The sequence below is a fragment of the Pseudorca crassidens genome, chromosome 6 (genome assembly GCF_039906515.1).
Source record: "Pseudorca crassidens isolate mPseCra1 chromosome 6, mPseCra1.hap1, whole genome shotgun sequence".
Classification (NCBI taxonomy): Eukaryota; Metazoa; Chordata; class Mammalia; order Artiodactyla; family Delphinidae; genus Pseudorca; species Pseudorca crassidens.
This window is the reverse complement of record NC_090301.1, coordinates 54,131,899-54,147,764: the sequence shown is the minus strand read 5'-3', so window position 1 is coordinate 54,147,764 and position 15,866 is coordinate 54,131,899. Positions and strand designations below refer to the sequence as shown.

General features: G+C 37.6%; 1 protein-coding gene across 3 annotated transcripts in view; it reads right to left on the bottom strand.

The window, feature by feature from the left end:
- CCDC141 (coiled-coil domain containing 141) overlaps positions 1-15,866 on the bottom strand; it is a 223,846-nt gene that overhangs the window by 37,729 nt on the left and 170,251 nt on the right. For all 3 annotated transcript variants that reach the window (XM_067741357.1, XM_067741358.1, XM_067741356.1), the window contains exons 16-22: positions 15,417-15,596; positions 14,725-14,850; positions 12,722-12,910; positions 11,348-11,527; positions 9,453-9,602; positions 1,159-1,299; positions 243-431 (exon numbers count right to left, since the gene is read on the bottom strand). In XM_067741357.1, coding sequence (XP_067597458.1) covers positions 243-431; positions 1,159-1,299; positions 9,453-9,602; positions 11,348-11,527; positions 12,722-12,910; positions 14,725-14,850; positions 15,417-15,596 — 1,155 coding nt within the window. The remainder of the gene's footprint in view (positions 1-242; positions 432-1,158; positions 1,300-9,452; positions 9,603-11,347; positions 11,528-12,721; positions 12,911-14,724; positions 14,851-15,416; positions 15,597-15,866) is intronic.

Sequence of the window (15,866 nt, the reverse complement as noted above, 5' to 3'; positions counted from 1 at the left end):
AAAAAGAGTAAATTAGTAAAATCTTTCCGAAGAGCAATTGGACAATACAATCAGAACCTTATAACATGCATCCCCTTTGGTCCAGCAATTCTGCTTTAGGAAATTAGCCTAAGGATATAATCATGAAGAGTCATGATGCATGAATTTAATGACAATAATAGCCAATGCAGCATTGTTTTAAAGCAGCTAATTTTTTAAAACAACATTACAACACAGATAACATTACAACAAGAAGAGGATACCTCTTCTATCAACTCCTGGAGATGCTCAGTCAGGTCCAAATTCTTCCTGAAATCTGTCACAACTTTGTCAAACTCATCCACATATTTCTGCAAATCCCTCATGGCTTCCAAAAGGACATTCACTTTATTATTTGGATAATTTAAGAAAAAAGTCTTATTCTCAACTTTTCCCATTTTCCTTTTCAAAGCCTGTGCAAAAAAAAAAAAAAAAAATTTAAGGACATTCAATTTTTATTTATGAGGCTAGTTAGTGATTAAATATTGTGGGAAAAACTTTTGTAGCTTCCTCCATTTAATATGTGAAAATCATAATTATTAAAACGCATTTTGGAAAGAATAGGTTTTGTTTCAGATAGTTTATTGATTCAGCAGCGAACATAGAGAAAATTTACTGCATATCAGGATCTATACCATAGTTTGAGAATGCTACTAATGATTTAAAAAAAGACAGTGATCATAAAATCAAATATTTTATTGTCCTCAGTTAGCTCACTGTCTCCCGAGAAAGGCACTCAAATAATCTAGCCAGTATAAGTGACAAGGGGCTGCAGGAACAGGGGAGGAAGGTCCTGACATAGGTGGGTACAAGGAAAGAAAGAGGGGTATACAAGAGGGGGATATGTGTGTGTGTGTGTGTGTGTGTGTGTGTGTGTGAGAGAGAGAGAGAGAGAGAGAGAGAGAGAGGAAGGGGAGAGGCTGGGTAGATTTGGCAGAAATCATTTTGGAGCTGCTTCAAGAGATAAATCAATTAATTATGTATTTTACATGAAGTACCCAATTGTTATAAAAATTAAGGATGATCTTTTCAGTCCTAATGCTATAAAAAAGCCCAGGGGTTAGGCATCTAGAATTGAAATGCAAAATAATTTTGCAATAATTGCAGTAGCACGCACACACACACGTACTTTCTCATTACCTGTAATTTTTCAGCATACATATCTACTTGTTGAATTTGATATTTCAGAGCTTTTAGATTTCGAGCTTTTTCATTTTTCTTAGTGTAATTAAACTTCAAATTATTGAATTTCTTTTTGATGTCTTTGAATGACTCTTTGAGCTGCAGTTCAATAAAAAGAAACAGGTGATTTCCTTAAAATGAGAACACTAATATTCACTTGAAATAAATCTAGAAAGCTATACTTCAAAATATTCATAACCTTCGAAATGTATCCAGAGTGATTTTCAGTAGAAGACAGGTCTGCTAAGTGAATATATAATGTGAATTTAAATATATCCCCCAAATATAGGTAATTATAAATTGTTCTTAGTATTTTTTGATTTGTAATTTATAATTAGGATTACAGTTACGGAACATCCTTTGACCTTCAAACAAGAAAGTTTTTAACATACGATAGATTTTAAGCAACTAATTTTCTTATTTGTATTTATTTATTTGACATCACTTTACAACTCATTCTGTTCTCTGTGTGCTAATATTTGTTCCATATTCCAATGCTCTTATAGCCATCATGAATAAATTTATTAAGCCTCCAAGGAGCTGTCCATGTTGCAGAGGTCAATGGAGTGTTGACATTTAGACCAACGAGGACATTAGTGGGGTGGAAGAGGAGACCCAGTATGACAGTCAGTAGGAAAAGGACTGTATTTGTCCAAATCCAATTAAAAATTATTTTTCATGGGCAGTTTCCAGAAGAGATTTACTTCTTAGATATAAGCCATTAACTTCAGAGGTCCTTAAAAAATGGAATGTAAGGTGACAGTTGTTGCCTGTGGTGGCAATGCTAACTTGTATATAAACAGAGTGTATGGCTATACGCTGAAAACGGGGCATAGATGATGACTTTCTTAAGAATAAACAGTCCAACTTTACCAGTGAGCCAAAATTCTAAGCAGTCTAGTTCCATTAACAACAACGCTTTCTGTGCCCTTCTCCAGATTCAAGAAGGATAAACATATTAACAGGCAATTCACTCTATATTATCAGCAAACAGAAGTACAGAGAAAATATAAACCGTCTCAGATTATATGGAAGCATTTAACAGCCAAGAATAAACAACGTCATGGTTGATAAATTTGAGCTATGACAAGAAAAGTCAGGAAGACATTAAAATTGTTTTCAATGACAGCAAGTAAATTATTTGGGAGGGAATAAAGGCTGGGCCCATGCTGGATTTTAAACTTATAATGCAGAAAAACATACTTGCCCCAGAAAATGCTTGCTTTCTCAAAATGCTTATTTCAAATTCTGCATATTGTAAAAACAGAACCGTGACCTTATCTTTAACATTTTCTGAAGACAACAATCTATAAAGCCCTAGCCTATTTGCATACATGGAAATTATTATACTGATGCAATTTTTGCATTTGCCACAACTATACTTCATCATCAGTGTTGTTTATTTTATATGGTAAATGAAATAGCTGAGCATTAGCTTTACATTATAAGCACAGAGACCATGTAAAATATTTAAATTGATAAATCAGTAATATTATAAAGGAGTGGAAAGAACTGTAACTTCAAAATTTGAAAATGATTTCTCTGTTAGAACTCAGAAAAATATTTAAAAGATAATATTCAGTTGGTATATTTACGAAATAAACAATATTTAAATTTTTTGACATTTGTTGTTTTAATATGTATGTATTTGTTATTAGTGGGAAAGGACAAATGAAGTTGATTTTATGGGATTAAGATACAGACTTCCTCCTTAATCACATAAAACTTTGGCAGGAACTTTTTTCCCTTGAAGTCATAATCTGCAACAATAGGTGCAATAACTACCACATCTGAGGAAACCAGAGATTTTTGTATTAAAAAACATGTCCTCAATAGGGAGTTATTGTAATGAGTACAGAGTTTCTGTTTGGGATGGTGAAAAAGTTCTGGAAATGAATAGTGGTGATAGTAGTGCAACACTGTGAACGTACATTATATCACTTAACTGTACTCTTAAAATGGTTAAGATAGTAAATTTTATGTTATGTGTCTTTTACTACAGCTAAAAATACAATTTTTATTTTTAATAAAAATAAAGTAAAATAAAATGAAAGGAAAAAATACGTCCAGTCACTAACATGTATCCACTGGAAAATAAAATTTTATATTCTTTTTTCCCCCTTACTGTAACATGACATATATTATAAACTTCAGTCTAAAGAAAGGAAGAGGGGCTCTGTCATCAACCAGATAACCACTGGGTTACACCCGCTTGTTTAAGTGGGAAAAAATCAACATCTATTTGAAAACTATATGATAAATGAAGAAAGGCTGAGCCTTAACACTTTAATTCTAAGACATGACATTTAAAATCTACTTTGGATTAAGAAATTTAAGACTGATAAATGATGAGTACAAATTTATTTCTGTTTGCCTCAGAATGTATGCACTTCCACTGACGATGATTTATAAAGCCAAAGATGTTCAGGCGATATGGGTATGTGAAATGGGATCAGTTTCTTTCTGACACATGAGCTCCTTTGACAAGTTGCTGGCACTTTTCTCTTTTGGTCCCACTGGAAATCTATTTTAAATCCTGTACCTTTCCCAGCTCAAATTGAGGACTATGCAGATACAAGAGGAAGGCAGCAAGCGTGAACTACCTTCAGCAATCAGATTTTCAGAAAACATCCAGCCATGCCTAAGTTTCTTACCTGCACATTCCAATACGAAAACTTAACTTCCCATCTAATCTCCACATAACTTGTGATCATATTTTTAAGGGAACTGAGTGCCATGGTTGCTCGGCTGTGGTATCATTGTTCACGCAGCTGTTTCTAACTTTAGTTAGCTTGTCAACAATGGGGAATGGTGTAGATGGCCAAGACAACTGCTCAACTGGAGCACAGAAGCAGGAAAAAACACCCAAAGCTTGGGGCAAGAAAAAGTTTACCCTATTCGAAATCTTTAAATGTTGTTTTAATTCATACTGATAAAATTTCTGAAAGTCTTAAGATAATCAGGAGAAAGATATTTTTTCAAATGAACAGTGCAATTTTCCTATCTTTCCATATGTTCAGCTCCTACATGTTTGCTGTGGAAGAAGCGGACTAATTTAATACAACTATAATTAGAAAAAAAATCATTAAGACTTTAAAACTGCAGTTCTTTTGAAACTAGCATAATGAGCATCTTCACCAAATTTCCCAGGGAGCAGTAAGCCTCTCTCAGGGTTAGGCATAAACAAAAACCTCTTAGAGAAGAAGCAGAAGGGAACAAGATGGACAACAAGGAGGCTGGCTTGCTATTTTTAGTCTTGAGGAAGCTGGTTGAGGCAACTTTGGCACAAGAATGTATTATCTGTGAGTCTGTTGCTGGCAAGGCCAATTTACGTGAGGGACATGAGACATTTTAAAACTAAGAAAATGTATTTAAAACAAGAGCTTTTCTTAGAACTATGGCACACAATTGTCCAGAAGCAAAAATACAAAACAAATAGTCCATTTCTCTTAATGTCCATTTCACGAGCTTAATTTCTTGCCCACCATTTTGCCTACTCCAGAAAAAAAAAAGCTTTCTGATTCTCATTTTCAGTAACAGAAAGAAGGCTGCAATGCCATCACTTCCCAGGGATGCCTGTATTTGAAATGAAGGGACCCAAAGACTCATAACTTAACCTGAATGATTTGCTACAATTATTAACAGTAGAATATTTAGGCTTAGTGCTGGAGAGACTTTGGGACAAGACTTTTTGGGCCTCCATCTGTCCAGCAACAACACGGCTGTCTTCCTGTGCTTACCATCAGTCTTGTAGAAGCAGGAAATAGGGCTGCTTGGAAGGAGAAGACAATTGCTCCATTTTAAATTGCAGGTGGCAGCATATCTCAGTAACGGCTATTTTATCCACTCTGCAAGTTTTGTTTGTTCATAATATATTTACATTTTATTTTCTGGACATGATAACCACGATTTTAAACTTTAGCTTTCTATCTTCTTCAGTAAGAAGAGTCATTTTGCAGATGTTAAACACAAAACTTCTAACAGATTCTAACCCTATGGGATGGACATTTTCAGAACAAATTATAATCTTTCCCATCCTCTTACATATACCAACGAAACAGACTCACAGTGGGGCCTGGTAATGAGCAGTTGTGACTGTGAAGTCCCTTGGGCTTTAAGTTGCCTAGACTCTTAGTTTCCTGAGGACTTTCCTGTTCTTATGGCCTGGCACACAGTAGTCATATTTGCTGAATGATGATAATTTAGTTTTTTTCGTAAAATGATGAATTAAGGTCATCAATTTGGAAAATAGTAATTATCTGTACTATACCATAGTGCTGCCTCATCTATACCCTCTTTTTCTGCTTCCTTTCTTACCAGATGGTGGTTGTCCACAGTCATTTTGTCAATAGCAAAGCAGTATACAATATCAGGAGGTTTAATGTTATTGGTTGTGTATTTGTCTAAGGCAGCAGCATTCCCCTATTCTACAATAATTTATTGCTGCTAATCTGCCTTATCTCCCTGGAACTTAGATGACCGTTTTATCCAAATTGACAAAAGAACAAAAGAATCTGTGTGACTAGAACAAGAGACTCTGACATATGGAATATATATATATATATATATACACACATACACATACATACATATTTCTGTTTCCTTCCTGATGGGTAAGATGTTGCTACAGTGTAGAAATTTCAGGCTGAAGTAATATAATTATATGAAAGCTCCATTTGCAAAATTTATTTTGGAAAAATGAATAGCAACCCAATTCTCTCATTACTACACTTTTTTTTTTTTTGTGGTACGCAGGCCTCTCACTGTTGTGGCCTCTCCCGCTGCGGAGCACAGGCTCCAGATGCGCAGGCTCAGCGGCCATGGCTCACAGGCCCAGCCGCTCCGCGGTATGTGGGATCCCCCTGGACCGGGGCACGAACCCGTGTCCACTGCATCGGCAGGCGGACTCCCAACCACTGCGCCACCAGGGAAGCCCCATTACTATACTTTTCATCAAACTAATTGTTCATGATCCATAATGAGGCTCCAGTGACAAATTTCCATTAACATCATGTAAATGTAAAGGTAATTTTTTTGGTCAGGTTGCAGGAAGAAAACATGCTCGATATTAACTTATTACATTTCTAAAGAAGACATGTAAAGCATAAGGAACTGATGTTGTTCTGTCATGTAATATGGCAGAGAATATCTATAATGCTTTGTGTATTAAAAGCTTATTTATATTGCCAGGCAAGAAAATGTACAGTGAGATTCAACATTCATGCATACAAATATATCTTTGTGTGAAATGAGTGGGAAAAAACTCCACAAAATCTGGCAGTCTGAAGGGTGTGTTTTCTAGTACACATGGAGAAAATGAGTTTTTACAATTAACTAACTATGGCTTATATAGTATATAAAATTAGAAAATAATAATATTTTACCCAAAGAGAATCAAGGCACAAAACCATGGTTCTTTGTCGTTAAGGAATATCACATCACATTAAAAAAAAAAATCACATTTAGAATACCTCACTTTATTTTATCTTGAGATACTGAGTCCTTTTCTTTTTTTTTTTTTTTTTTTCTGTTATTTTTTGCCGCGCGGCTTGTGGGATCTTAGTTCCCCAGCCAGGGATTAAACCCAGGTAACAGCAGTGAAAGCCCTGAGTCCTAACCACTGGACCACGAGGGAACTCCTGAGTCCTTTTCTAAGGGCCTTTAGTGCACTTAAAACCATGCAATAAAGTAATTTTAGTTGAAATAACCAAATGAACTGTGCTATTATATCAGATCATACAAAGAGCTTGTAACGAGTATTCGAGAAAACAAAGATAGAAGAAGAAAGCATAGTAAAAGGATACATTAACATCAGACCATACAGTGGTTGAATGGGTTCAAACATTACCTGAATGGTGAACTCTGAGTTTAGCAGGTGACAAGCTGGTGCCCAGTAAAAGTTGGTCCCCAATAAATGAGCCTCTGGCCCAGAGCTGACTCCCTGAAACCCCACAGTCCTGAAGCACACTGCTCAAGTGAAAACTGTATACTCCTCAGTTTCCTCATCTGGAAAATGAAAGTCCTCCAAAGCCAATTTCAGCTCAGATCAGTGAACTTCCAAGAAGCACTTTAAATGCACTGGATGCAAAATAATGCATTTCAAAATCAACTGAACAAATCGAATGCTATGCTTCGTCTAGTTCCCTGGTGGGCTATCTGACTTTATTTTTTTATACAAAAAAAATTAGTGTAACATGCAGCTTTTAATTTTACATAATTTTTAAGCACTCATACCAAATACTAATAATGATAATAACAATTAAAATATCAAATATTATCACAACTTAGAATCTGGCTCTGACAGTCACAATACAAACTAGACCACACATCTCTTTATTTTATTAACGGGCACTGAAAATATTCCTTTGGATTATCTTCCCATTAAGCTTGTAGTTGGAAAATCCAGGCTGTGCATGATACACTGTGACATGCCTTGTATATCTCTACGAGGAAGGAAAAGGGAAAAGGGCCAAAGGTTTTCAAAGATCCTTTGAATATGAAACTCTGACTTATATCAAACATTAGTTGGGTTTGAAGTAGAAGCAAATGGGAAGAATCACTCTCTTAATACTTAAGATCATGTTAAAGTGATGTTTGACTCCTATATCAAAGCTGCACGTATCTGGTTTCTGGTTCCTGTTACAGTACAGACAATCCTGCTGTGTCCCTACTTTGACTGGGAGGGCCAGGCTGGCTCCCAGCAAAGGCTCATCACGAGGCAGCCCTGTAAACAGAACCACTGTGGAAAGGGCCTAAACAGGGAGACCCACCTCCATAAAGGCCACCATGCTTCAGGAAGAGGGAAAGTGAGCCATAGGCAGCTGGGAATAGCCCTTAGACTGCTCTCTTGTGCTTTCAGTAAAATATGGTTGAACATCACAGCAGAGAGAGAGATCTTCAGCAAAAGAAAAGGAAGAAGAGGAAGAAAAAGAAGAAAGAAAACAACTTTGGGGAAAGATAGTAAAAAAAATTATTTCCATGGCTGTGAATCTAAATTTTATAGCCTGAGGAGAATTAAGATTGTTTTCCTTAAAGTGATCTGGCTGAAGTGGTGCTAACTGCAGTACAGGACCCAGAAGAGGCCGTTCTACTACACAGAGGGCAGACTACACTAGGGGTTTAACACTGAGCGAATTAATGAGTGTCTCGCCCACAGTGACTCCTGAAACACAGACTCAGAGCAGAAACTCTACAGTCCTGTGGCACACTCAACTGAAAACCCTCCATGATGCTGCTTCCTGTTTCCCTCCCACTGAATGGGATCCAAGCGGCCCCTCCTGCTCACGCCCTCTTGCTTTCCTTCCAGCCATGCTCCTTTCCTGCACTTCTCTGTGGGCTATGGAAGGGCTAGACCACTTGCTAAGTTTAGTTACTCATACCTAAGTCCATGCTCTAATGTTGTTTGATAATATTTGATACTCACTGGTCCTAAATTGTGTAAAGAGGGCATAAACAGAAAAATCAAGAAGGTTCACCACATCTTTTTCCCTCCGCTCACTTTCCTAATGGGTTTGTGATTAATGAACTTAGAAACGTCTTGCTCTAAACAGAGATAAATCTGGAATTGTGGTACCTTTTGTTCTGCTGTCAGTTCCAGTAAGGAACCAGGACCCTCGCTAAGCTATATTTTTCTCCTAGAACAAGTAAACCTTTAGATGGAAAGTTTACCCTGGGAGGATGTGGCTCAAGTTCAGCATGTGTCTGGGGGTTGGGGGTTGGGTAGAATTGAGGAAGAGGAGGTGGAATTAACTGTGTATGGAGGAGGGGGCATGGAGTCTAGGCGTTGTTTTGCCAGAGAAGTCACTCAGTTTGAGTAAATATGAAACCAGCCACTTGACTTTGGTGATAATACTTTGTAGCCTCTGAAGCAACAAGCCTGCTCCCCTTAGCACCCGCTTCATCATGAGTCAATGGTACTTAAATAGCATCTCCGCAGACGGGAGCTGGCTGAACCGGGATGCTATCGCTCTGCACTGATGATGTGTATCCACTCAAGCAAAACAACTGCTGTGAGGGTTTGGGGTGGGTTGGGGAGGAGCAAACAATAAACCCTAATGCTACATTCTAGGTTCTTCCATGTGTTGACAATATACTGACCTCAAAAAGTTTGGGAGCTTAAAGTTCACTCAATCTTTCTGAGCCCTGAGGCCATTGCTTGGCAGATTAAAGGTCAAGGGTAAAAAGAAAGTCTCCTGATTCACTGTGCGTGTGTGCGCGTGTGCATGTGCGTGTGTGTGTGTGTGCGTTCTCACCTCGCTCATCTCATCCCTTGCAGTACAGAACTCCAGGCTGTGGGTCAGGGCCCGCTCGTGGTCTTCAGCCTGGGCACGCCAGTTCAGACTGTCCCCCTCAAGGATGTCCAGCTGCTGCTGCAGGTGCTTTGCAGAAACATTAGAGCAGTTCTAAAAATGAAAGAGAAGGGGAAGTGACGAAGGGAACTGGCAAAACAGAAATGAGAACAACATGCTATTTACCTGCATTGTGAAACTCATAAATGACATCAAAAAATATGACATCCTGATTTATTTCACCTTAAGCTTCTTTGAATATAATGATTTCAGAAAGAAGCCAGACACCCAACACCCGATGTTGGGAAAGACAAACCCTTACATTTCCAGTCTTGAAACTTCAGTTTTGAAGATTTGCTCACCACACCCAACGCCTCAGAGACACTATTCATTATAAGGTATAATTTTTACTTCAAAAGGCATAAAATATGCATTAGAAACATTTGGCGTCTGCACTATAATTTTCCTGTCAACTTGAGCGTAACCTCAGGTTTATTATGCAAGTGCTCCAACCTCTACTCAACGCAGAGGGCTGCGGAGGCCAAGGCCAGATGCGGACTGGAGAACAATTTACATTATTTGTGCAAAGTGAGACGTCTTACTTGTTTTTTTTCTTTTTAAAATAAATTTACTAATAAAACAAAACTCTTTAAAAAGAAAAGTCCTTCCTGGGAAAAACATTCTGTTATAACAGAGACAGATATTTTGTATTTGTGTCTTTCAGTTAAGAAAATACTTTAGATCCATTGAATTCCATATAGTTTAGTGGATATCTTAAATGAACTTTGAAATAAAATCAGCCATTACGATTTTTATTAATGTTATACATACTGGATAGAATTAACATAATCTTTTCTTCCCTCAAATTAAGAATTTGGAGAAGGAGTTTTTTTAAAATCAGAGCCCAATGTGTTATTTAGGAGAATTTAATCGGGAATTATTTCCATCTGTTTTAGGCTCCTTTGGTAAGGTCAGTCCAGTGGAATAAAGCAGATCCAGTGATGAGTGCCCAGATCCCTGGGTGGAGCCAGGGTTCTTGAGCTTTTCTACCCTGGGGTTTTATGGATAAAGAAGCTTCTCTGGGATAAGACTCTTCACCTATAAAATGAGGGCCCTGGGCCTAACGATCTCTCGGCTACCTTTTGGATCTGACGTGCTAACGCAGCATTGTCCAACAGAAATACAACTGAGCCACATAAATAATTTTAAATTTCTTAGTAGCCATATTAAAAAGTAAAAAAGAAACAGTGGAAATTAATTTTCATAATAGAGTTTGTTTAACCGAACACATACCCAACATGTAACCAAATATTAAAAAACATTAATAAGGTTTTTTTCATATTAAGTCTTTGAAATCAAGTCTGTATCTCACACTTAGAGCATATCTCAATTGTTGCTAAATTTCTATCAGAAATACTTGATCGGCACTTAAATCTCATAGAGTTTAGGAGACTCACATACCCAAATTGTTCCCAATATACTTAAAAGTTTTACAATTTGGGGTATCAGTTTTAAATGTAAATTAATTAAAGTTAAATAAAATTAAAAGTTGAGTCCCTTAATTGCATTAGGCATATTTCCAATGTGAAAAACTAACTGCCATTATAGATGGCACACCTCTATGATTTTTAAAAAATTAGCATGAGAATAGATGTATCAAACAAGGCTTTTAAAATCAGATTTTTCTCCTTAAAATGTTTTTCTCTGGATGTGGTAGAAACTTACCACAAATAAGTAGCCCAATGGTTTAAAGTATTTTTTAATTTAACGTATACCAGGCAATGTGCCTGGTTTCTTTCATATTACAGGCCAACTGAGAGGTATATTAGGTATAAATGGTGGTGTTCTAAGTTGCTTACAGGCCGCTGAACTGACGAGATGATGTCCACCCCCAAGGAAAGAGCCAGTTTATGGAGATGGTCTATGTGTGCCTGCTTTTCCCGAGAGCGACTGAGGAGAACCTGGGCATCGTGAGCATCAACCATTTCCTTTGGCTGTTGTAGAAACTCCAGTTCTCTTGATCTGAAGAGTCGTCCCAGCTGGAATTTAAGCCATTAACAATTAACCTTCGTATTTTTATGAAGACAGGTTTTTTTACATTGAGGTATAGTTGATGTACAATATTATATAACTGGCAGGTGTACAATATAGTGATTCACAACTTTTAAATGTTATACTCCATTTATAGTTACTATGAAATATTGGCTATATTCCCTAAATTGTACAATATAACCTTGTAGCTTATTTTATACCTAATAGTTTGCACCTCTTAATCCCCTACCTCCGTACTGCCCCTCCCTCCTTCCCTCTCCCCACTGGTCACCACTAGTTCTCTATATTTGTAAGTCTGCTTCTTTTTTGTTATATTCACTACATTGTTGTATTTTTCAGATTCCACATATAAGTGACATCATACAGGATTTGTCTTTCTCAAAGATAGCTTTTTTTTAAAAAATAAACTTCTTTCCTATAACATATTTAACTAGCAGGTCAACACTGACAAGCCCATCTAAAATTATTAGTATTATAGACAAATAAGTGTTACAATGCTGCAAGTCAATAGGGTAAAATTGAGGGACTAACTCTGTCAGTTCTATTAAAGAAGAAAACACTGTTTGCTCACAGCCTAAAACTTTAGCAAGATGAGGCCTGTGATCTCAGTAAATTCAGAGGCTATTTTCAAGGGATTTCAATAAGTCTCCATTTTCTGTTAATAGAGGCTAAGGACTATGAAGTTTTACTGAGCACTCTACTGATATTTGAGATATAAAAGAAATTGTTTTCTTCCCTCAAAGAACTTACACTTGAGTTAGGGGAACAAAAGTAATTAAGAATCAAGATGTTAAAAATGACAGATGTGTGCAATAAACAATAAGAGTTCGAGGAATTTTGAAGAGAGAAAAATCACTCCAAGGGAGGTGGATTTTTGGATGGAGGGACACAGGGCCTAGATGGTAGAGAGGAGACAGAAGGACCTGTCAGATAATGGCAGCCCAAGAGTCAAGGCTTGGAATTAGGGATGTGGACGCCATCTTTGAGGGACCCAAGGAGAGCTCACTTTGGCTGGAACATCGGGCAGAATGGGGCTCAGTGAGAGAAAAGTCAGGGGCCAGACTGAGGAAAGCTTCTAATATCAGAATAAGCAATCTGGCCTTTATTTATTACACAATCATTTATTTTTAATTTCATAGTTTAAAACTGAGAGTCTTCCAAACATCCATGATAAGTCTTACCTCTTCTCTGACTTGGTGGAACTGGACAATCTTATACAGGATCTCCTCGTAATCTTGGATTCTCTCTTTCTGGTTTTGATGGAGGTGAATTAGGTCCTTCAGCTGTTGAGACTTCTCTTTCACAGGGGCTCCTTTGCCACTTAACTCTTCTGACTCTTTTATAATGTATTGAGCCTCATCATTCAGTTGCTAAAAAGTTGTAAGCAATAAAAGAAATTCAGCTTTTAGAGAGCTTTTTACTTTACAACTGACTATATGAAGATCTCAATAACAAATCACTCTCTTATTTGTTAACAAATACTATTGTGAGCTTCACCCCCATCCCAGCAAATCCAGGCATTGTGCATGATGCTAGGGATACATTATTCCATCCTCATCTTCTCAGAACTTTTTTTAAAAATTAATTTAAATTAATTAAATTTTAAAAACACAAAAAAGTGTTTCAAAGTTAGGTGGTGAAATGGAAAGTCATATATTTCTATGACATACCAAATATTCTGGTCATCTGTTAAGTAAATATATTCTAGATACTCTATGAGGCTGTGACCATCTGTGATATTTAATACAACCAGAATCAGGTGGTATGATAAGAACACCAAAAGAAGACAAGCATAAAAATATATTGGGGGAATTATTTGTCCTCTGTGATAAAAGAATGATCAAAATGAACCACCAGCTGAGCAGCACAGTAGCTATGCTGCATTAAAAGCAGTCATCCCAGAATCCACAAATAGCCACCACTTGTAGGGAGGGATAAGGCACCTTCTTTTTACCCAGAACTGCTCAGATAGCCCTTATAGGAATCTAGATCCTGGTGCACAGCTTAAAGAGGAAGCTGCTATAATTTCAGAGCTGGATTTTATGTCAAGGATAACAGTAATGGAAATGATTTAGGCTAAGGAGATAATTTGCAGAAGAGTGACCTAGTAAGGGTCTTCATGTTGAAATCAAGTACGTGGGTGTCAAATATACGCACATCACAGTGACAGAGCTAAAGAAACTTGACAACAGTTCCTGATTTAGAGGAATTTACACACATACACTTACTCATGTGCAGGGACATGTGCACACACGAAATGCAGATACATATGATACAGAGTATAGCAAAGAAACCAACAGATAGGCTAGGAGAATTTTCTAAGAGTTTGGAGGAGAGTTCACTGTGGGCCACAGTGGTGTGTGTGCTTTTTGTGAGTGGGTGGTGGTTATGTATTACATTAGTTTTGTCTTAAAGGAACATAAATTAGATATTCCCTAAAGGAATCTTCAAACTTCTGTTTCGGGGTTTCTTTAAAGCCAATACTTGCAAAGTAGTGACAAACAGAAACACAGGTATCTTAACTCTGCAGCAAAGAACACGAATCCAGATAGGAGGATAACATGACTGGCAAACTTTTTCGGCAGCTGTGTCAAGCTCAGGAATGGCAAGAGGTGTGTGTGGGGGGTATGGAATGCACTAGCAATCAGGGCCTGGGAACATGACTCATGGTTTTTTCTCTCACATTCTGAGGGCTCTCTGAGAGGGAGAAAGGGAGAGCACAGCAAAATTCTTGGAATTGTGGTAGGAGCCTGGGGTGCCAGTGGGTGATGACATCACAGTGATAATTTCAGGGACAGAGGACAGCAGAACCTCTGTGTCAGAGATTGCCCATCCTTGTTTTGAGATGTCTGAATCGAAAACATGTCTATACCCCTTAGGAAAAGAATTAGAGTAAATATATATGATAAATACATTAATAAGGAACTAATTTAAATTAAAATAATCTAAGATAAGAATATATTAAGGACCTTTTGTAGCCCAAATGTTTGTGTATCATCAAATATAGCACACTGCAGTTAAACAGGAAGAAAAATGTGTTTTTAAAGTGGATTTTTAGACAAGCAATGCTATTGTTTTTTAAAAATTGTAATTCATCATACTGTAAAAATTAATTAGGTGAGCATTGACTGAACAGTTTTTAATACTTTTTCATTCACCCAAGGCCATCAGTTTGTTTCTTCACCTGGAACTGAGGTTTCATTTCATTCCATTTTTTCTGTAGACCTAAAATGGTCTGGAGACTCCCTCCAAGGTCAAGTGCAGACACAGGCATAAGTGCTTCCTGAAGAAGTTTTAAGTTGTGAGTAGTCTGAAATAGACGTTAGATAGTTATGCATATGTTTTCTTTGATACCACCAGCAATTACGTCATAATCATTCCAGTGATGACATGGTGTGTCATCAAACTTTTCAATTACCATGGAAGCACTCACTACCTAGAGTGAGCCTGTGGTTCTAAACCACCAATGAACAAAAGCACAGGCCCTCTTTTTATTGTGGTAAGATATACATAACAAAATTTACCATTTGAACCATTTTAAGTGTGCAACTTAGTGGCATTAGTACATTCATACTGGTGTGCCGCCACTACCACTATCCATCGCCAGAACTTTCTCATCTTCCCAAACAGAAACTCTGTATTGGTTAAACTCTAACTCCCATTTCACCCTCCCCTCAGCCCCTGGTATCCTCTATTCTGCTTTCTGTCTCTGTGAATTTGACTACTCGAGGTTCCTCACATAAGTGGAATCACAATATTTATCCTTTTGTGTTCGTCTGATTTCACTCATGTTTCCAAGGTCCCTCCATGTTGCAGCATGTGTCAGAATTTCCTTCCCTTTTAAGGCGAATACTACCCGTTTGCCTGTTCCCTCACCTTTCTAAGTTGCTCTTTGAACGCTCCCCACCGCTGTTTCACGGGCTTGCTTGCAGCGGCTTTAAGTTGCCAGGCTATCCGAAGGCGGCTGAGTTCTTCCCTTTCTGCTTTCTGGCTTTCCATAGTGTTCTCCATAATGTGTACTTCATTTTTCACATTTAATATTTCATTTGCTTTTGCCTGTGAAATTAAGAATTATATAATGGCTTTTCTTTCCCAAGAAATAGAACATTTTGCATACAACTATTTGAGGAGGCAAACGCTTCATCATAGCCAAAGCAGAACACAGTTCTGATATCAAGACAAGGCTGAAAAGTCTGTGCACAGGCACAGCTGGGCTCTCAGAACCCATAATCTATGCTTGGACGTCAGCTCCCGAGCTCTTCATGACCCCACTGGTGTTCGAGTCCTCTCCTTTAGGATCTGTTCATTTCCTCGGGCTTAAAGGGT